Source organism: Syngnathus acus, chromosome 23, assembly GCF_901709675.1.
Source record: "Syngnathus acus chromosome 23, fSynAcu1.2, whole genome shotgun sequence".
Classification (NCBI taxonomy): Eukaryota; Metazoa; Chordata; class Actinopteri; order Syngnathiformes; family Syngnathidae; genus Syngnathus; species Syngnathus acus.
The window spans coordinates 2297414-2318959 of NC_051107.1; the positions used below are offsets into that span (position 1 = coordinate 2297414).

At 45.1% G+C, this 21546-nt stretch overlaps 1 protein-coding gene and 2 long non-coding RNA genes across 4 annotated transcripts in view; 1 reads left to right on the top strand and 2 right to left on the bottom strand.

Annotated features, from left to right (window-relative positions):
- The first annotated feature begins 241 nt into the window (after window positions 1–241).
- On the top strand, window positions 242–1078 carry LOC119117101. The gene is made up of 2 exons (XR_005096420.1): window positions 242–459; window positions 745–1078. It is a non-coding gene; the product is annotated as an uncharacterized LOC119117101 (long non-coding RNA).
- A 3231-nt stretch (window positions 1079–4309) lies between these two features.
- Window positions 4310–11421, bottom strand: zgc:113263 (uncharacterized protein LOC503753 homolog). Its single transcript, XM_037243597.1, has 23 exons — window positions 11108–11421; window positions 10358–10560; window positions 10162–10266; window positions 9995–10090; window positions 9816–9926; window positions 9596–9719; window positions 9122–9518; window positions 8980–9047; window positions 8648–8882; window positions 8402–8583; window positions 8112–8334; window positions 7891–8033; window positions 7593–7684; window positions 7375–7532; window positions 7149–7297; window positions 6843–7080; window positions 6432–6773; window positions 6211–6353; window positions 5884–6133; window positions 5663–5787; window positions 5322–5583; window positions 5145–5248; window positions 4310–4957 (listed from the first exon to the last, which is right to left on the bottom strand). Exons 1-23 carry the CDS (start codon window positions 11145–11147, stop codon window positions 4950–4952), a joined length of 3798 nt encoding a protein of 1265 aa, XP_037099492.1. The 5' UTR covers window positions 11148–11421; the 3' UTR covers window positions 4310–4949.
- Window positions 11422–17492: 6071 nt separating this feature from the next.
- LOC119117348 overlaps window positions 17493–21546 on the bottom strand; it is a 30902-nt gene continuing 26848 nt past the window's right edge. For both annotated transcript variants that reach the window (XR_005096502.1, XR_005096501.1), the window contains exon 5: window positions 17493–19843. This is a non-coding gene — a long non-coding RNA (uncharacterized LOC119117348). The remainder of the gene's footprint in view (window positions 19844–21546) is intronic.

Genomic DNA, 21546 nt, shown 5'->3' on the forward strand with positions numbered 1-21546 from the left:
TTTGCACATTTGTAAAATTTTATTTATATTACATAGTATCAGTAATAAACATTGAACATATCTGTTGCTTTTGATATTATTGCTACTTTTTAAAGTTCTAGGGAAAACGCCTGAATTGACGCAATGGAGCGCCAGCGGGCACCACGTTTTCTTATTGGCTGGAATATTTCCGATTGTCCCGGAAGACACCATTTCAAAAAAGGAGCAGACCACGCCCTCTTTCTTAATGCGTCACTCATTCGACGGCAAAGTTCCGGATCGTGCACATTGACGTCAATTTTTAGCGACCGCTAAACTGTGGAAGTTTTGTTAAAAAGTTACCACAAAATTATGCCAACTTTAGCCGACTTCTTGGAAATAAATTAACGCGAGCTTGTTTGTATTTCAACAATTAAGTCTAAACAACTCAACAACTTTGGTTTGTTTTTTTGTGGACGAGCACGAAGTCAGCAATCAAAGGTAATAATGGTTCACAATTTATTCATGGTATTGTGAGGATATTTTTGGTGTATTCCGTGTTTTCTGAAACAAAATTAAAGACGAAAAGTTGCTTGGATTCATAAGTGACGTGCATCTAACTTAAAACGCACTCCTGTTTTGTTGGTTGTTTTATCATGATAGTGTGACGTTAAGTAATTCTTAACATTGAGTCATTTGGTGAGTTATCATTAAGAAAAAAAAGCATGTCTGAAATAAATGACCGTAATGCATGTTGTAAAATGTTGCATGTTTGTGTCTTAATAGTAATCCTGGACTGGAGGACATCAGGAACTGAGACCCACTTTTCAAGTGCTTGGACCTTAAGCATCAAGATTTGTGTGTGTGAATAAAAGACACTTTTGCACATTGTTCAGATGAGGCTGACGGCTTGGCTGGCGGCGGAGACGGAGTGAGCCCATGTATGACCAACTTCATTTTCAGGACAAAAGTACAAAATGTATTATAAGGCAAGAAAATAAGGATAAATATAATAGTAAGGCTGAATGAATATATGAATAATTTGATATAATTTTCAGTTCTTTGTTCTTCCACATAGACATGCAACATTTAATAACATGTAAGACACACACACAAACTATGAAAATGTTTTCGAGCTGTGAATTTCTAACAAATGCAGCAGAAAAATGCCAGTTAGTCACAGATCAAATTTTGAATGTAAATGTTGCACACAGTATGTGTATGTTCTTATTTCTGTACTTTTCTATTTATTTGTTGTATTTTAATTGTTTTGTGTGACGCTTACCTTCAAATGATGTTGATGAGCTGGACAAGCCCCCCCCTCCAAAAAAAAAAAAAAGAAATTAAAAGATGTTTGGTGTATCTTAATTCAAATTTATGTTTGAATGCTGAATGTGACTGTATGGCTGCTGATAACACAATTTTTGGTATGCATTTGATTGTCTAAATAAACATCTGTTCCAAAGTGTATAATTTTTGCTCTCCTACTTTATGTTTTAATCTTAGAATGGGAACGTTAAAGGACAGTCGCGTCTCAATACAAGATTACAATTCAATGTCGCCGTCTTCTGGCTACGTGTCGAAACTGCATCCTTGTTGTGTCAACTGGCTGGGTCAAAGCTTTCAATTTTGATATCGCATTTGCAAATGAAATAAGTCACTGATTGTATGGATGCGTACATGAAGTGGCCTAATGAAGTGGCCTGTTATTAGGTACACCTGAAAGTGGTGGTGTACCTAATGGAGTGTCCGAGTGACGTCACAGATCGAACAGCCAATCAGCAGGTGGGGGTGAGGGCGGGTGGGGCACTTTTCACTTTCAGTTAACCTTTGTCCATGGTTTTTCCCTAATGAAATGGCCTGTTATTAGGTACACTTGAAAATGGCGGTGTACCTAACGGAGTGTCCGTGTGATTCCCTCGTTAAGTGCACCTGCGTGAAAAGTTTTAGCTCCTGCAGAACGTGAAATGCGCTAAATCTTTTCACGCAGGTGTGTTTAACGAGGGTGGAAAACATATTGGAACGCGGCCCCGAGGACTAGAGCTTGACACCTGTGACCCATGACCATGATATTTCCCTAATAATGTGGCCTGTTATTAGGTACACTTGAAAATGGCGGTGTACCTAATGGAGTGTCCAAGTGACATCACATCAACCAGCCAATCAGGAGGTGGGGGTGAGGGCGGGTGTGGCACTTTTCACTTTCAGTTCAGCTTTGGCCATGATTTTTCCCTAATGAAGTGGCCTGTTATTAGGTACACTTGAAAATGGCGGTGTACCTAATGGAGTGTCCGTGTGAGTCCCTCGTTAAGTGCACCTGCGTGAAAAGTTTTAGCTCCTGCAGAACGTGAAATGCGCTAAATCTTTTCACGCAGGTGTGTTTAACGAGGGTGGAAAACATATTGGAACGCGGCCCCGAGGACTAGAGCTTGACACCTGTGACCCATGACCATGATATTTCCCTACTAATGTGGCCTGTTATTAGGTACATTTGAAAATGGCGGTGTACCTAATTGAGTGTCCAAGTGACATCACATCAACCAGCCAATCAGAAAGTGGGGGTGAGGGCGGGTGTGGCACTTTTCACTTTCAGTTCAGCTTTGGCCATGATTTTTCCCTAATGAAGTGGCCTGTTATTAGGTACACTTGAAAATGGCGGTGTACCTAATGGAGTGTCCGTGTGAGTCCCTCGTTAAGTGCACCTGCGTGAAAAGTTTTAGCTCCTTCAGAACGTGAAATGCGCTAAATCTTTTCACGCAGGTGTGTTTAACGAGGGTGGAAAACATATTGGAACGCGGCCCCGAGGACTAGAGCTTGACACCTGTGACCCATGACCATGATATTTCCCTACTAATGTGGCCTGTTATTAGGTACATTTGAAAATGGCCGTGTACCTAATTGAGTGTCCAAGTGACATCACATCAACCAGCCAATCAGAAAGTGGGGGTGAGGGCGGGTGTGGCACTTTTCACTTTCAGTTCAGCTTTGGCCATGATTTTTCCCTAATGAAGTGGCCTGTTATTAGGTACACTTGAAAGTGGCGGTGTACCTAATGGAGTGTCCGTGTGATTCCCTCGTTAAGTGCACCTGCGTGAAAAGTTTTAGCTCCTGCAGAACATGAAATGAGCTAAATCTTTTCACGCAGGTGTGTTTAACGAGGGTGGAAAACATATTGGAACGCGGCCCCGAGGACTAGAGCTTGACACCTGTGACCTTTGACCATGATATTTCCCTAATAATGTGGCCTGTTATTAGGTACACTTGAAAATGGCGGTGTACCTAATGGAGTGTCCGTGTGATTCCCTCGTTAAGTGCACCTGCGTGAAAAGTTTTAGCTCCTGCAGTACGTGAAAATGACCAAAAACTTTTCCCGCAGGTGCGCTTAACGAGGGTCACTTGGAAAACATGTTGGAATGCGGCCCCGAGGACGAGAGCTTGACACCTGTGACCTTTGACCATGATATTTCCCTAATAAAGTGGCCTGTTATTAGGTACACTTGAAAATGGCGGTGTACCTAATGGAGTGTCCGTGTGACGTCACAGATCAACCAGCCAATCAGAAAGTGGGGGTGAGGGCGGGTGTGGCACTTTTCACTTTCAGTTAAGCTTTGGCCATGATTTTTCCCTAATGAAGTGGCCCATCATTAAGTACACTTGAAAATGGCGGTGTACCTAATGGAGTGTCCGTGTGATTCCCTCGTTAAGTGCACCTGCGTGAAAAGTTTTAGCTCCTGCAGAACGTGAAATGCGCTAAATCTTTTCACGCAGGTGTGTTTAACGAGGGTGGAAAACATATTGGAACGCGGCCCCAAGGACTAGAGCTTGACACCTGTGACCTTTGACCATGAGATTTCCCTAATAATGTGGCCTGTTATTAGGTACACTTGAAAATGGCGGTGTACCTAATGGAGTGTCCGTGTGATTCCCTCGTTAAGTGCACCTGCGTGAAAAGTTTTAGCTCCTGCAGTACGTGAAAATGACCAAAAACTTTTCACGCAGGTGCGCTTAACGAGGGTCACTTGGAAAACATGTTGGAATGCGGCCCCGAGGACTAGAGCTTGACACCTGTGACCTTTGACCATGATATTTCCCTAATAAAGTGGCCTGTTATTAGGTACACTTGAAAATGGCGGTGTACCTAATGGAGTGTCCGTAACCCTAACCCCACCCGCCCTCACCCCCACCTCCTGATTGGCTGGTTGATCTGTGACGTCACTTGGACAATTTAAAGTACTGTTAGTCATTGTGGGAGCTCTAATAATTTTTTTTAGAGGTACCATAAATGTAAATGTTCCAATTCGCCACAAGATGGCGTCTTTCCCTTCCATTCGTTTTTTGTGAGGCACTGTCATGAGGTTTTATTTCCCTTTAGGGTGCTTTATTTAAAATGATCCCGCTGTACAAAGTGTGAAATTCCAAGATGGCAAATTACAGCAATACATCCTAAATCAGACAAGCTTTTCACCAATGGTAAAAATTATAATACGCACGAGCATGAAAAACTCAAGATGGTAAAAAACAAAACAAAAAGCAAGATCAAATAAATTAGGTACAAAACTTTGGATCACACAGCAATGTTTTAAATAAATAGAACTCTGCTTAAGACGTCTGAGGGGATTAAGAAACGAGAATGCATCTCACTCTTTAGCACTTGAAATTGTATACGTACAACAAAAGTAAAGTAGAAATGTAATAGATTGGACAAGTAAAGTGTTGTCAAGTACAAAAAAAAAAATTGTGGACGTTTGTCTGGAAAAAAACGTCAGTGGTTCCGGAAGGAAGACCAGCATTATGTGAGGACGCGCTCACATGTCCACGTCCTTTCGGAGCGTCTTTGCTTGGGGGGAGTGTCCGGGACGTGCCCGAATATGGCATCAGCGCAGACTATGACGTCACAGTTTCTTCAGTGTGAATGTCCTGCTTGAACATTCTTCCTCTTCGACCTCCTTGTGGCTCCAGGTTTTGGCACGGTGGCAAAGCACGCTTTTATTTTACGACTCTGCAGCACAGCAAAAGTAGTTTTTAAATCTTTTTTTAGGTGGGGGGGTGATCATGTAAAATTAAAAGTGCTCATAAATACAAAGTTTTACGACATAAAACAGCTCCAGATTAAATGTTAAATACAACAGAACTGTGTCAGCACACAACTAAAAGAGAACATCTTCTCAGTCTCCAAAATGACTCACCTATGACCTCAGCCGCATCGTCGGGCTGCTGGTCGGCTACAAGGTACTTGTCGCCAAATATCTTGACCAGCTGGTCAAAATACTTGCACTCCTGCTTGTCTCCTCTGCAAACACGAGACAGCATCAGAGCCTGGCGTAGACCAACCAGGAAGTACCTCGCGTGCGTCCGACGCTTACTTCCTGCCGTCAAGGAACTGCCGGAAGCTGTACTTGAGCCGCTTGATTCGGGTCTGGCACTGCTCGGGTGTGCGCTGGTAGCCCTGGTTGGCCAGGGCCTCTGAGATCTGCATGAAGATGTGCTTGTTCTTGGTGCAGCTCTTCAGGTTCTCCTGGACATCCTCGCTGCCCCAGACGCTCAGCAGAACCTCCGTCTCGCCATCGCTCCACGGGTGCTTGGAGTTGTCCGACAGCCACTGGTTGCCCGGGGAAACCACAAAATCTGGATGGGATACATTGGACGTATAAAACCTTGCTGTACTTCTTTTTCCAAATTTTGACAGATTTCTTTGGGGCATCACCTCTGATGGGCTCGTACGCGCCGTTGTCGGGCTCGTCTGGCGCCGGGATGCCCACGACCGAGGAGTCCGACTTTAAATCCCGACTGAAGATTTCCTCCATTTCTCGGAAGAACTTGAAGTCCTGCCTGTAAACAAAAGACCCAATTGGAATTTTCCCTACCTGCGTGTTGTAGACATTCAAGACTCAAAATTTATATTCCACTAAAAAGCACCAAACTGACTTTTCATGGAGGAAACCATATTTAAGGCGCTTGATGCGGGTGTAGCACTGCTCGGTGGTTCTGGAGTAGCCTCGATTGCTCATCCGCTCCGAGATGAACTCGAAGACGTGGCGGTTCTTTAGGCAGACCCTCAGCGTCATCTGCACGTTGTCCTCCCCCCAGATCTCCAGCAGCGTACGCGTCTCCTTGTCCGACCACGGCGTCTTCCTGTTCGCGTCGGGCACCAGGTGGCTGGTGGACGGCTGCTCGTCTGAAACGGAGGGAAGGAACCTGAAGAGCCTGGCAGACGTTTGGACTCAAAATGGATTCCATGGCGAGTGGACCTACAGACGTCTGCGTAGGTTTCTTCGAGGGGTTTCAAGAAAACAGATGCGGAAGACGAGGACGTGTCTGCGTCGTTGAAAAGGGAGTTGTCACCCAGCACCGGAGCGAGGAGGTTGAAATAACGAAAGGCTCCGGATCGACCATTCCTGAAAAACAAATAAATACAACTCAAAATGAAAAACAATAACACACACTCGTCAAGTCTTTTTTTTATTGTTGCTTACCTGCGGCTGTTGCAGTAGCGCCTGTAGGTCTTCTTCAGCCGCTTGATCCTGGCCTGGCACTGCTCGGCGCTGCGGGCGTAGCCGGCGGCGGCCAGCCTCTCGGCGATGTCCACGAAGATGTGGCCGTTGCGGATGCACGTCTTCAGGCTGTGCTGCACGTCGTCGGCCGCCCACACCTCCACCAGGGCCTCCGTCTCCCGCTCGCCCCACGGCACATTCAGCGAGTCCAGCGCCACCGCGTCCTGCTCGCTTTCGTCCAACTCGTCCGGCGGCGGTACCACCTCCGCGCCCAACACTTGCTCCATCTGGTTGTAGAATTTGTCGTCTACTCGCCTCCCGAATCTAAAACCAACAACTCTTCACTCAGCGGACGATGAATTCGGTCCGCCTACACGCAACAACGCCACTAACTTTTTCTCCTCGTAAGCCTTGAGGAAGTTACTCTTCAGCGTCTTGACTTTCTCGTGGCACTGCTCCGGCGTTTTGGTGTAGCCGAGGTCGTGCAGCCGCCGGGACATTTCGGCGTAAACGTGCCCGTTGGAGACGAAACCGGTGAGCGAGCGCTGCACTTCCTCTTCTCCCCAGATATCGATCAGCGCCGACGTCTCCTCGTCCGACCACGAGCTGACGGATAGTCCCACTTCTCCCTCTGACGGACGCGGCGAAACATTTTAGGTTTTCGAGTTGACGCTGTCGAACCCGGCTGCTCCTCTTTACCTGTTTCGGTCACAGAGTCGCCGCCGTTGGAGTCTTCCGAAATTTCGATGGGATCCGTGATGCCGGCGGTGGAGGTGGACGGACGCTTGTCCAGGATTTGTTCCATCAAATCAAAGAACTTGAAATTGACCTTATCGTTCCCAGGTGTGCTGCGAACAACAAAACAAAGACAAACCTTGATATATTTGAAGGAGCTGAAAAGTCTTTTTGTGTTTGTTTTTTTCACCTCATGTTGTCCCGACAATGCCAGTAGTTGGTCTTGAGCCGTTTGATTCTGGTATGGCACTGCTCGGAGGTGCGGGTGAAGCCGTGGACGGACAGCTTCTCTGATATATCGTTGAAAATGTGAACGTTGGGCGGGAAGCCTTTGGTGTTCTGCTGGATCTAAGAACAAATGAGAGGTAAAACATAAATAACAATGTGAAATTGTTCTGAAAAGCTTACCTGTGATTCTCCCCAGAGCTCCAGAAGGATGACGGTCTCTTTGTCAGCCCAGGGGACTTTCTTCCTGTCTTCCTGGAGGCTGACAAAAGACACTGGGGGCACAAATAAAGCGGGAAAACGTGACTTGTGGTACAAGGGCTCCCTCTAGTGGTGAACGGTGGAATCATAGAATGAAAAGTTCAGGCAGCGTAAAGTTAAGTGAGAAAATTCAAGTACAATTTGTATTTAACCTTGAAGTACAAAACAAAAAAAGATGTGTGGGATTTCAAATGTTTCGGTGGAGAGTCTTTAATCGTACCGGCATCCTGAATGGAGCAGGAGGGCGAGTCGTTGTCATCGGTCTCGGTCTCGTTCGGCTGCGGCGTCGATGGGTTCTCTTTCAATAAAAACCTCGCTAGCTCGTTGTAAAACTTGCACTGAACTTGCTCCAGGCCCTTCATGCTGCAGAAGACAAAAACGAGTCAGGTGCGAGGAGCTCCAATACAATGAAAAAGAAATATTTTTTTTAGTCACAGTTACTTGTTTTCGTAGCACTGCCTGAAACTGGACTTGAGCCTTTTCAGCCTGGTTTGGCACTGCTCGGGCGTCCTGGAGAAGCCCTGGGCGGCCATCTTGGTGGAGATGACGGGGAACATGTGCATGGTTCTGTTGGTTCCTCTCATCTCTTGCTGCATCTTCTCTTGGCCCCAAGTGTTGATGAGGGCAAGCGTCTCCTGCTCCGTCCACGGCACATTCCTCGTTCCTTTCAGCAGAAGGACATTTCATCTTAGTGTCCAGTTTGTCTTTGTGACAAAATGGGGGCACCGTACCCATTTCCTGACTGGTCTGTCCCACAATCTGCAAGTCCTCATCGCCGTCCTGAGACTCTTCATCGTCGATGCCCTCGTCGATGTCGTACGCCGTATCGGGCGCGGCGGCAGCGGCGGTGGCCGGCGAGCCCAGCACCCGCTTCATGTGCTCGTAAAACGTATGCTCCACTCTGGAGGTGCCTCTAAAGAAGATGGCGTTTTAGTTGAATGGCAACAAGGAGCCAGCGAGAAGAACTGACAACTTACTTATTTTGGCGGAAGCCTTTCTTCAGCCGTTTCATGCGCGTCTGACACTGTTCCACCGTCCTCTTGAAGCCCCTCTCGGCCATCTTCTGGGCGATCTGGACGTAAATGTGGCGGTTTTTCAAGCAGCCCTTCAAGGCCCGCTGCACAGAGTCATTTCCCCAAATGTCCAGCAGGTGGAGCGTCTCCTCCTCCGTCCAGGGAAGCTTTGTCTCGCTCGCCTGACCTTCATGAGCGTCTTCACAAGGGAAAGAAGTTGGGGGTCACTTGGAAATGTCCTTATTTTTGAAGCCCTCAATAAAAACAAAAATTAAGTTCATAACCACTGTACTAACCTGTGTAATCTCCCCATATGGAGATGAGGGGAGATTCACCAGAATTTTCATCATCCTTTGAGGACTCTCTGCAAAAGAAAAATGTCATCTTATTTTATTCTCTTCAATGACATGCAACACTCACAACTAATAGTTCCCTTACAAGAACGACGACAACTCCATCCTCTGCTTTGCCGGCGTCTCCACGCTTCCACCGCTCAACCTCCTCTTTCTGAGAGCCCGCCCGCCTCTGAAGCTTTGGCTGAGGTCGCCGGCCGCCAGCACCTCGGGTTCAGGCTCGGGGTCGTTGCACGTGGTAAGGTCGATGGTTTCGTCGCAGGAATTCTGCTTCCTGGCCTCCTGAGCTAAGTCGCGAAGCCTCCTGCTCGCCGTCTCCGGGGTGCTCGTGTTGACGGGCGCGTCAGGCCGCGCGTGCTGCTCAGAGGGCCTCGGGTCTCTGTGAGCGGGCAAGTAGGAGGTAGCGTCCGTGGCAGCTTTGGTCCCGGGCGGAAGGGACATGGAGGTGAGGATGCAGTCGTCCATAGGTAAAAACCTCGGATCTACACAAGAATATAAAGTCATCAAGAACCTCTTTTTAAATTTCTAGACTTTATAGTGATCAAAACCACCACAACACCTTTCTCCTCAAAATGCCCAAGGTTTCTGTGGTGTTCAAGTAGAGCCTTCATGTCCGCCGGTGGGAAAAAGGATTGTAAACAGTCGCTGAGGAAGGACGGAGCGTCTCCGAGTAAAGTTGACAGCTGAGGAGAGAGGGTACAATCAGTGCCTTCAAAAATAATAACAAGGAGCTTCGAACCCCATGTGCAGTGTTTTGATGCTAAAAAAAAAAAAGGCACCTGTGTGAAGTCAGGGACTGGGAGCAGCTCCTCCAGTCGGGATATAAACTCCCACACCAGCATCTCCAGCGCCGCGTCATACTTTGGCCCAAAGTACACAGGAAAGATTTCCTAGGAGAAAGAGAAGATGGCTTCCGTGTTGGAATATCTTCAAGAAGATGGTTGATGTGTGGTCTCACCTCAAAAAAGTACTTCCTCTCTACTGGATCCTCCAGTAAGGAGTGCACCAGCTCCACAAAGTTCACCTCCGACTCCTCCACCAGGTCGATGGTGCTCTGTCAACACACAAAACTAATCCCATTGAGGCAAGGTTAAAACATTTTTTTAATGATGATGCTTTACTCACATGGTGATCCTTGGCTGTGCTGACAGGAGCTTTGATTCGGTCCAGATGAGGCTGCATGGTGCGCATATCTACCGGCTGCTCGCCTCGGCACAATTCTAAAACCAGCTGAACCCACGCGCACACACAAAACCCATCCAACCATATTCAATTCGCCCCGTTGCAAGAATAAAGTGCCGGGAGACGTTTTATTACCGACCCTGGCCCTGAGTCCCAGAGTGAGCTGAGCCCTCTGGCTGTATGTCATGAGCTCGGGGACCAGCTCTGTCACCATGGTAACAAACTCCTCCAGCATGCCGTAGTGGTCCACCAGTCCCTGTTGCACCACACGCCACATCGCAGCCGATAGCAGCTGCAAGGGCGGAGCCAGGAGGCGGAGGTAATGCACGGGGAGGTCGTTCGCTGAAAAAAACAAAAACAATCGTTATTGATTTGGTTTTGATCAATTTTTTTAAAGGGTCCAAAAAATGACTTCATAAGGTATGACAGACTGAGTTGTATTGACCTTTAAGTGCGATTCATTCGCATTAAATCTTGAACTGCTTGTTTTTTTTAAATACTATTCCAAAGGTTTCCACTTTTAGTGGCAATAGATTTGAATGGAAATATGATTATCATGAATATCATACAGCCGTAGCATCCCGGCCATCGTGGCAAGCAATCTGATTCGTCCACACCCGCAGGCCCTTCATGTATTGGTTCACATGGCAACAGCATCCATCCCATAATATGTCGTCGACAGGACAAGGGTCAGCTGATCAGACCGATAGTAGTAGCCCCAAGAATAGGAGCATGACGCTTAAGAGCCACACTTCACATGTTAATTCGTGCTGGGTACTAGCAAACACATACACTAGCCGGAACTTGAACGCCTCGTCACCTAGTTACCCGCAATAAAGCTAGTTAATGAACCCTTTTCTGTTTTTGTGTAACATGAAAGAAGACGCACCTCGACTGCTGCCATTTTCAGCTCCTCGTTTTATTTCCATTTAGCAGCTGACTGACAAAACCCGAGCGGACCCCACCACTTGGGCTGGGAGTACGTCGAGTGGGGGCACAAAAAGCGTGACAATAACCGACGAACTCTGCCAGCTCGCGCCGTTAGCTCCGTTTGGTAGCGGGTAGCCGCTTCGGGCTCTTGTTTTTAGCCTGGCAAAAAAGGGGGAGGAGAGGAAGAACGGAACAATGGTTGCTGGTCTCATCCGCCTCAGTCCAGATCACAGCAAACCCCCTTTCCTGGTTGGCTGACGAAGACCGGGACGAACCAGTAATAGCGGCTTTGTGACGCTAGATGGCAATATCGCTTTTACAACCACTTCCGGTGTGACTGACGTTGAAACTGACTTCAAGCGGATATGGGGGAAAAGGGTTTTAAAAAAAGTAAAACATAACACAGAACAGAATATTATATTTATGCACATTTGAATTCATTTTTTTAATTCAAAATAACTGCTAAATGACGCAGGTTGATGAAAATGTATTTACATTCACTTCTGGTTTTTGCTGACGTCACACTTGACCTCAGCAGATTAAAACAATTGAACAGAATTTGATCTTTGTGTTTTACATTTTGTCAATTATAAAAAAATAACAGAACGGTATATTTGTAAAGTTTGGATTTTATTGTCGTTCTTGTATAAATAAATACTTTAAAACGTTAGGTGGTGAAACCTTTTTTGCATTCACTTCCGGTTTATGGCAACGTCATTCAGGCCTCGGTTTCAGAAAAAAATATTTTACAGAACGTAGTTTTTTTAAATTATGACTCGTCGCTTGAAAAAGAATATAATTGAAGTAATCTTATATTATGTCTTACAAAGTTTTGTATTCACAAATGTAATTTTTCAAAGACCGTTACAATTCAGACAAATTGTTTCATTATTTCCCCTCTGTTTTTATGTGATTTACAGTTTGTTAATAATTTTTCAAGACTGCAGTTATTAACTTTGAGCCCCACGCTTCTCAATTTCATTTTTTATTAGTTTAAATTTATGTACTTTGTTTTGTTCCTGAATGTTGTCGATTTCAATAGTTATTAGTTTATTTATTATTTATTCATCACTCTTATTTATTCATTGTTTGTGCCTTCTTGTTTTTATTTTTTGTGTTGTTTACTTGTATGTATATTGTGTACTATGTCTTGTCACCGTGGGATAGTAGGAATGTAATTTCGATTTCTTTGTGTGTCTTGGCATGTGAAGAAATTGACAATAAGGCAGACTTTGACTTTAATTAATAGTAATAAAAGTTTACCATGACGAATATATATTTCTACGACTTGAAGTTATAAAGTAGTCATAAAACAGAGAAGAAAGCAATGCTTTATGATGCTGGGTGGCAATATGATTCAAACCTGACCTTGATGAAGAGACCAGAGAATAACAAGGTAGAAATAATACCACAAACTGTACTGTGATGTACACAACATATTCACAAAACATAAAACAAACACAAACCCCCCCCCATAAAAACACTAAAGCATGGTGGATTACATAAAGGGAGAGAAAATTGAGTTGACCAGAATCCATAGATTTAATTTGTATTAAATTGTCCAATACCCCAATATTGAAATAAAATTGTTGAGTTGTTTATATAAGTATATATTTTGATGAGGTGTTTGTTCATTGACAATATTGTAATGTGTAGATTGATTTTCAATGAAAGACATTTCCTCCTTTTTACCACTAGAGGGAGACAAACACCGTTTCTAAACATTTAAGACATGACTCAAACTAAGAAATAGTGTGACCTGTAGTGGACTGACAATACTCCCATGAAACGTACAAGTCTGAACAGGCACTCGAGCATTTCATTGGTTTTCTCATTAGCTGGAGCAGAGTGACTGTTTCCACAGACAGATTGCCTGAGCCCTTGTAACAGATTGCGGAAAATCACCTAATTAAGACGCACACACACACACACACACACAAAAATGGCAGCTTTTGAATGATAGTTATTTGGCCTTTGTTGTGTAATTATAGCAAAGAAGGAAGGATGGGTGAGAGTGTTAGAGAGGATTACTGCAGATCAAATGTTCTGTTCAGCTTCAATTAAATGCCCAGCGTGCTGAAATCTACATTACCTCGATAAATAATTAAGTTTAGATGTACCTCTTGCAGCAGATGAGAAAGTCATGTTTGGGGAGGAGGACTGGAATTAAAGCAGAAAAGATTTTCCCACGTTTGGAGGGTTGAAGGTTCTCCTCTTGGTAGATGTAGAAGTCTACTAAAAAAATTGATGTTTAATGCAGTCCCACTCGTCTAAATAATCATATAGTATCTGATCAATTTTGTTAGTGGAATCTGAATTAATTAGCAAAATACAGCCATTTTGGCCCATCGCAGGAGTTTTCTCAGTTTGGTCATGTGACATTTGCATTTGTGATTGGATCTTACATGAGCAACTGATTTCATTTTTTGTCAACGGCAAGAGGCAAAATGGCCACCCCTTGAAATAAACAAAAACAAAGATGGACTTTGCTGCTCAATTCATATTTCACAAACACAATCTGAATATTGCTTCGACTACTAGTGCTACAAAGAACATTTTATTGCACAAATTAGAGTTGACGCTGGTTATCAGCATCATTACCCAAATTGTTACTGTTGAAATCCATCCATTGTTTAATCCATTTCCGACCATCATAGCAACTCTTTCCCGACCTATACACTAATGAGCGAATTTCCCAAGGTGCCAGGCTACCTTGAACAATGCTGGCGCGGAGCTAGCACATCATTTGCTTCCACGCTCGAGTAGTAAGTTAATCCAGCGGGGACATGAGTGACATGGCGGTGCAGTAAAGTAGACAGTGTAATAACACTAATCACCTCCAGGAGTTCATTTACAGCACTAAAACAAAGGTCAGCGACATTGACAGGGCCTCGAAGGACGGCTTGGTGTTTACTGGCAAGCCGAGCCTGGAGGATAGCGGGGCTGGATGCCGCGCGGGGACATCCGCAGCTCGTTGGTATGTATGGGAGCGCACGAGTTCGGACTTGGCACGAGACGGTGGACAGGTGGGATGCTCAGCCAGCCAACGTCCCTTAACTTGCTCAAGTGTGTGCGTGAGTGTGTGCGGTAATTACTTTTTCACTTTGTGTATTTGTGTGTGTGTGATTAGAGCCGGGTGGCGGGTGGAGGAGCTTGTCAGAAGTTATCTGCCCATCTCATCTCATCATAGCCGCTCTGGCGGATTCCCTCGATGGCTCAACAGCTAGCCGCCGCCGCGCCGCTGTCAATCGGACCGTCAACGGCAGCACAAATCGATGCCAATCTCCTTTGCTTTCTATTTTTAGCCCAGCCCGCGGGGGTCTTTGATAAGGATGCTCCGGCTACCTTCCTCCCCCTATACCTTTTTTTTTCCTTTTGCCTCAAATGAGCAGGAGCCCTTGCAACCTCTTTCTCCTGGCCTGTTGATGAGAGCTGATAAGAGACGAGATGGAGCTAAAAGCCCGCTGCTCCGAAGGGGCTTTTATGGTGAAGATTGATGAGCGGACCGCTATTACACGCGCAATCAAGCCGACACGTTGTATTGTTTAGTCTGAGATGTGATTGCATTTCAACTTTTCACTTTTGTCCCAGCCAATGCACAATTCTGAAATACAGTCACGTTTCATGTTCGAGCAATATTGTGAAATGTTTTGCGCAGAATTGGACTTTAATTACAGTTATTTGTCACAGTAGTTTATTATTGGAGAAATGTGCGATGTGGAAATACAAATATAACTCCAGAAATTGATTATTTGGAGGCACAAGCTACATTTGCGATTGACACCTTTCACACAATTATGAATATTCGTAGAAATGGCGGAATAGCGATATTTCAAGTTATCGAGGTCTTAGAAAGATTCCCGATACCAGTCACCGATAATAGTCACTGGCGCCCTCTTCTGGCCGCTTTACAATTAGAAATAAATGAAAAGCATAGTTGACAAAACATTTTTCTAAGTATATTTGTACGTTTGTATATTTTTTATTGGCTTCCTTAGTGAAATATAACAAATCTTCTCTCTAGAGGAGTTTCCTGGAAGATGAATCGGTCCTTCAGGTGTTTTCATATAAATAATCAGGATCACTCCGTGAGCTCGACTGCAATCATTGGGGGGGTTGCATTGCACGTTAATTGCAGTTGACGCATCGTTGAGGTGAGAGAAAAAACGCTTTTGTTTTGAAGTGCTTTGAAAGGTGGCGAAGACGTTCTTCTCTGGTAATTAACGCTGAAGAAGAGGAGTAGGAGGAGGAGGGGGGGTGGACTAATCGAGGTAGTTTTGCCATCCGTCTAACTTTGAAGCGGTACACACACAGCGGCCTGCTGGGACGACAGACTGTTGCGCAACGGTGAGGTCACCGCTCTGACCGCGGTGACCCGCGGCGGTTGGTAACAGCTGCGCATTTTGCAGCGTACCCTTCAGAAGAGTAACTCTTTAGAAGTTCATGTGACGGGCCAAAAGTCTTGGGACACTTCATTTGTAAGGGTCGAAGGTAAGCGTCCATGTGGTGACATCTCGTTAAACATTGTCACGATTGGTCGAGTCAAAATCTCAACGTTAAGCTGATTTTTACTTATTGTCCTTCCTTGCTTTGTTTTCCTATACTTCCCTCTAACTCTCCTTGCCAGGTTTTGTAATACTTTTATTGTATAATGACAACAAAAAAACGAAACCCCACTCATCTTCCATACTGTGTTTTCACTCCAACATCGCATCGCATTTAATTTAGTGCCCATCATTCCTGGCTGCATGTTGTTTGGCAAGAGCGGAGTCAAACATTTTCCCTCTAATTGGATGTTTTTGTGGATACCGGATTAATCAACCACGGGGTATTTAATGTTGTTTGGGCAGCTGAGAGGTAATACAGCCAAGCCATTAACATATCATTAAAGAGTCCTAAGCACTGTAATTGCAGGCAGAACGCTGACGCTTCAGTCTCATTAAGTGGACACGGCGTGGTGTGGCGGTGGCAGCTTTTCTTAAGTGAGCTGTGGAACAAATGTGCGCGACTCAGCACGCGGCTGTCACACCGGGACGCCTGCGGAGCGAGCCGGCACAATGGTTGCGCTTCAGGCCGAGAGTCATTACTAAGGCCGATTCATTTTCATGGTTAGTGGGTTTCTTTCGGGAAGGGGAAACGAGTATTTGTTATCATTAGATTCTGTATTGTCGTTGATATAATGGCAGTGCCACAAAATATCAATATTTTAATAACTGGTGTTGTTTTAATAAGGATTGATGCGGCAATGTCAAAAATACTTTTTATGTCACTAGGCAATTATTTTCTCTTGTTTAATAAAAATATGGCTGTTTTGTGGAAAATTCTGGGGTGGATTTTTGGTACGGTTTTCAATTGTGACTGCGCAAAAAAGTTGCCACTTAGCTGTTGTGAAAAAAATTTTACATGCTAAAAATAAATGACTCCAATTTTGGATCCAGCATGAGAATTTTAGTTTAAATGAGATTTTTTTTCAAATTGTTTCCCACTGTTAGTCTGCCATCTAGTGGAGGCACATTAAATTGTTCTGCTTGTCACTATAAGTTGTCGGCATGAATAGAATCTTCAGACTAGTGTTTGGGAATGACAGCTAAACATTTTTGATAAGGTATACGGATGAGAATAGACAATATAAATGGCGTTCAATATCAAATGATAAACTAATATGAACATTGGTGATCTCGGGGTGCGTCACCAACAGCTCGTGTGAGTCACCCGTGACGTCGACGGGGGTTTCATCCCTGTCAATATTTGACCGTCTTTGCGTTTTAATTACCGATTCTGTGCCGTGGCCCAAATTTCAGGGATTATCCAATTATCGCTTGCGTGCCGACAAACACGAGGGTCTCTTTGCCTTTCAGTAATTGGAATGAGGAGCCAGCACTCAAAGGAGAAGCCTATCACTGAGAATTATTCAACAGAGGAATTTGTGGTCCGCTTGCGGATTTCCTCTGATTTCATCAGAAAAAAAAAAAAAAAAATGGCGAGGGCGATTCTTCCTGAAAACGTCCATCTGGTGTGTAGGCGCTCAAACAATCCTCTCAAGGCTCACGGTTTCAACTTTGCAGGCTATTCGTGTAGTGCTGATTAAAGGCTTCTTTATTGTTTAATGAGGCACGAGTTGAAGTCGATTTAGTGCACCTATCATCGCGTTGACAGGCGGATTGAAATGCAGTCTTAATAGCGTGGAAACTTCTTTTGCGTGCTTCTCATATAAAAAAAAAAAAAAAGAGCTGCTGAATGCAGACAACCGGCGAACCGTATACACACGTTTGTGCGGAAGGGGGAGGAAAAAACAAAAGCCAGAACAGCCAAGTTTGAGTGACAAATGAAACAGGAGATATGCAGCAGGTTGAAAAGGCATTGTTCATGTTTTATTGAACAGCGCTGACATTACAAACGGGGAACAAATGAAGCAGAGAACACAAAAGAGCATTATTTATTACAGACAAATCAAAGTGGAGCCTGCGGGGGTGTTGATACTGTACACAAAACACATCACACGCTTTTGCATTTGTCACATGGAATTTCCATTTCAACGTCGTCGCCGGTCGTTTCAAGTCGAGGGTCGCGTGACCTCGCGCGACTTGATCAAGCTTTCGAAAAGTATGTGTGTGGAAATGCGCTTGTCTTATATCGCAGATTGTTTTTGACATTTTCAACGTTAGATCAGAAGGCGCGCGCGGCGGCGGGCAAAGCACGAGGACATCTGCAGTCAATCTCCTTTTTTGTGCTGTTTTCAAATAACACGCTCGCCTTTTACTTCCCGAGACATGTTAGCGTTCCCACCTTTCCCTTCCAGGAGCCCCCCCCCCCTCTTTTCGCCTCTGCTTTGGAATTCTCTCAGACCCCCGCGTGTATAAAATAGAAAAAAAAACCGCGTAGGAGCGGAATCCTGAAAAATAAATTAAACCGATAATGCAAGAGAAAGAAACTTCCCATCCCGCCCACAGAATATTAGATCACAACAACTCGCTGCGCTGAATAAATCATTAAACCCCGGCAGAGCGTAGCTATTGCAATGTCTTCTTGAATATTAATCCAAACTTGCATCGGTGCAGAAGTAATGTCACACAATTGGAAGCATGTGTCAAACCGGTGTAATATACATGGATTCATAATTCAGGCTTTTTTTGGCTTGCGACAACAGCACGTTTAGGCTTTCTCCAAATTGTCCGGAGGGGGAGGGGGGGGCGGTGATAGACGGTTGACATTTTAACCCAATCCCAACGCGCCAAAGCAGACCCAACAGGGATGGAGGTCATTTGAATTTTACGCTTAATTGCTTGGAAGTGAACTCAGCTCAAGGGGAGCTTTAAGGGAATAAATGCCACTGTTGGATAAGTTAGGGGGGGAAAAGTATTGAAACTATGTAAGAAATGGAAATTGAGTGGAAAGTTTTTCCTTATTGGACATGTGTGAGCATTTTTCCAGACCATTTTACATAAAAACAATGAGGCATCTCATCTCTGTGGCTTATGCACATACAAAAAAAAAAAAAAATCATCGGTCGTCGCGCTGAGCAGTCACCGCGTGTTTAGTGGCTTCTGCTCCTACATGAACCCATCGACCATCACGTAGGAATAAAAAGCCATAAGACACAACAGCAATCTCGTAGGAAGGAAAAAAAGAGAGAGGGCAGGGGGGAGGAAGAAGCAGTTGCCACCAGTAGCTTGTGTTAGTATCCAGAATTCTAATATATTGTTCCTAGTCCCTTGATTTGTTTCCTGTGCTGTCATTGGCTGTTGGGGCAGCTATAAACGAGCCCCATTGACTCTGCCTAGCAACAAGATAAAGAATGCAAAGAAAATATTCCGAAGCTCTATATAGTCGCGTGCTCACAAGCGTGCTAAAATGTTTACATCAAAATTTCCCAAAGATGAAGCATATTCTTTGTGATTTGGCTTATTAGCGAGGGAATTCAACAAACAAGGAGGGGGTTGCGCAATCAGGTTGAAAAAGAGGTTGGGGAGGGAAAAAAGCGGAAAAACAAAGGGGTTGGGTAATACCCAGGAGAGCAAGAAGACAATGATGGCGTGGTTGCGCGCAAAGTGGATTTTGCCGAGGCGCAGCCGCTTTCCCACTCGTGCGTGGCTAACCCGCAGGTGACACTTGTAGTATCAAAGTCCCTGCTTGATTATGTGCGCCGGCAGATGAATATGTATTTTATTATCAGACGCTGGCGTGGAAATTACATTTGCTATGCTTGAAACAAAGCGCGGCGATGAACCCAAATGCGCATATCCTCCCGATAAATATCTCCCCCTTCAAACTGGGGCATGCTTCAACTAATATCCACTTTGCGAGTGGCCGAAATGTGCCGTCGCCGGCGACAGATAGCCGGACACGCTTTTGGGGTTACGGCGCCAGAGCGAGCTAGGCACGTCCGGATAAATATGTATGACTGCGACGCTGTAGGTTCCCTGCTTTGTATGCTAATGACCTTATACAAGTTTAATAATGCGACCGCGCTGCGCAGGGGGTTGGGAGAGGCGGCGGTGGGGGTCGGCACGCGGGAGAGCGGCCGCGGCGAGGCCCTCAGAAGACGGGAGGGAAGAAGTGTGCTGGAAAGTGATTTGGATTTATCAAACTATTTGGGTTTCTGCTCAAGATGATCTGACTAAAAAAGACTCAGAGAACTCAAGAGGACCACGTTCAAGCTTCATGTGAGGCAGCCAAAGTCCCATCCTGGTGGATCCTGTGACAACAACAAAAAGACACAACAGTTAAGACCTTCTTAGTGTTCAAGACAAGCTGTGAATGTGAGACAACTCTAACGCCTTTTTGGCGCAGAGCTCAAACTGCGACTTCAGAGATAAACCCACGGCTAACAGTTTCAAAACCGCCATTACCCGCCGACTAATTATATCCCTTGTTGAGCAGCAAGTACTTGTTGTACCGACTCCGCAGGAAACCCTCGCCCACGTTTGAAATCAGTGACAACTCAAAGAATACCTCGGTCGGGTGCAAGTTTAGCTTTGACGTTATCATCTCGAGGGGGAGCTAGCTAGCGGCTTTAAACACCTCACACAATGAGCTGTGACATCCCCATTGAAGGATGATGGATTGCTCTGCCGGACCGAGCGGCTGTTTGAGAGGCAGATCGCTCAAAAGTCAAGATGTAAAAGCCCAATCACATGATGAATGAGCTATTTAGTCGTCAGATGAGGACAAACCTGGATCGAGACAGAAGACACCTTGAAAGACCTCAAAATGGCGGATTTGCACCACAGTAGAGGTCCTAAAAGATGCCAGTAGGCGGAGTCACATTTAGTTACAGTCCCAGTGGTTGTATCCGCAGTTGAGGGAGCGAGCGAGTTGACAAGTCGACCCAATTTTTAATACACATGATGCATAATTGATGGGCAATACACGCATTTAGATCTGATAGGAAGTAGGCTATGATGGATCTCCACATGGGCTGAGTTGGAATAGGTGGGTGGGTTGAACAGATGTAAGGTGGCGCATCAAGAGAAGGATGGGGTTGCCTGGGATGGTTTCCACCCTGCGGCGAACAAAATAGCCCTCATATATCGCTGTAATCTGCATTAGCGCTGGAGCCCCCCCCCCCCAGTCAGGAGACAGCACAGAGGGGGATGAGTAATGGGGCTACTGCTGATTTGGCAGGCCTATATTACACCTCAAAAACTGTTCCAAGTGGCCAGCGTATGAAAAGTTGCAAATGAGCATTCTTCCCACCCACTGAATGTACATTTTCAACCTGTATTACACCAATATCATTTTCTCCTAAAGCTACCCGCTTTTCCCGCCCCCTCGTGCTTCGGCAACGTTTGATAGTTCCTGTTTTGACTGGCGCATTTTTGCGTTCCCCATTTTCTCCCAGCAGGTTGTGGAATGATCAATAGCGGCGGTTTTTAGATGTGGATTGCAAGCAGCCCACAGTGTAGGACGCCACTGTTCATTTGTCACAGTGGGAAGTTTTGTGCTTAAATATAAAAGCCAAAATAGAACTCAGTCAACAAAGGGACTTTTCTATATTCTTTCTCTTTTATATGTGGACCCTAAATAGCAAAGATCTTAATTACCGTATTTTTCGGACAACTTTACTCAATTTTTGAGAATACTCAAAGATTTTAAATGCGCCTTAAAATATGTCACTTCTCGAATGGCTAACTCCCAAGACGTACGTCGATATAAACAGAAGCTAGCGTTAAACCCTTGTAATGGCTTGTAACGGGATATGCTTACTCGCTATCTGAAATTAAATCGGAGATATCCAGTCCCCCGGGGCCAATCAGGTGTCTCGGCGTATTCCCGTGAGGCGCCTGTTTGCGTGTCGCTTTGCACATGTGAAATTGGCTTCATTTCCTCTCATTATTCAAGCTTTTCCCGCCTTCATAGATTAGCGATTGTGCCGCACTCTTGCTTCTATTCACGGAT

Coding starts and splice junctions, on each gene's coding strand:
- zgc:113263 (XM_037243597.1), bottom strand. CDS start 11,147: ATGGAAATAAAACGAGGAGCTGAAAATGGCAGCAGTCGAG. Junction 8,034..8,111: donor AGGCAGTGCTACGAAAACAA/GTAACTGTGACT, acceptor TGTCTTCTGCAG/CATGAAGGGCCTGGAGCAAG. Junction 5,249..5,321: donor CAGTTCCTTGACGGCAGGAA/GTAAGCGTCGGA, acceptor TCGTGTTTGCAG/AGGAGACAAGCAGGAGTGCA.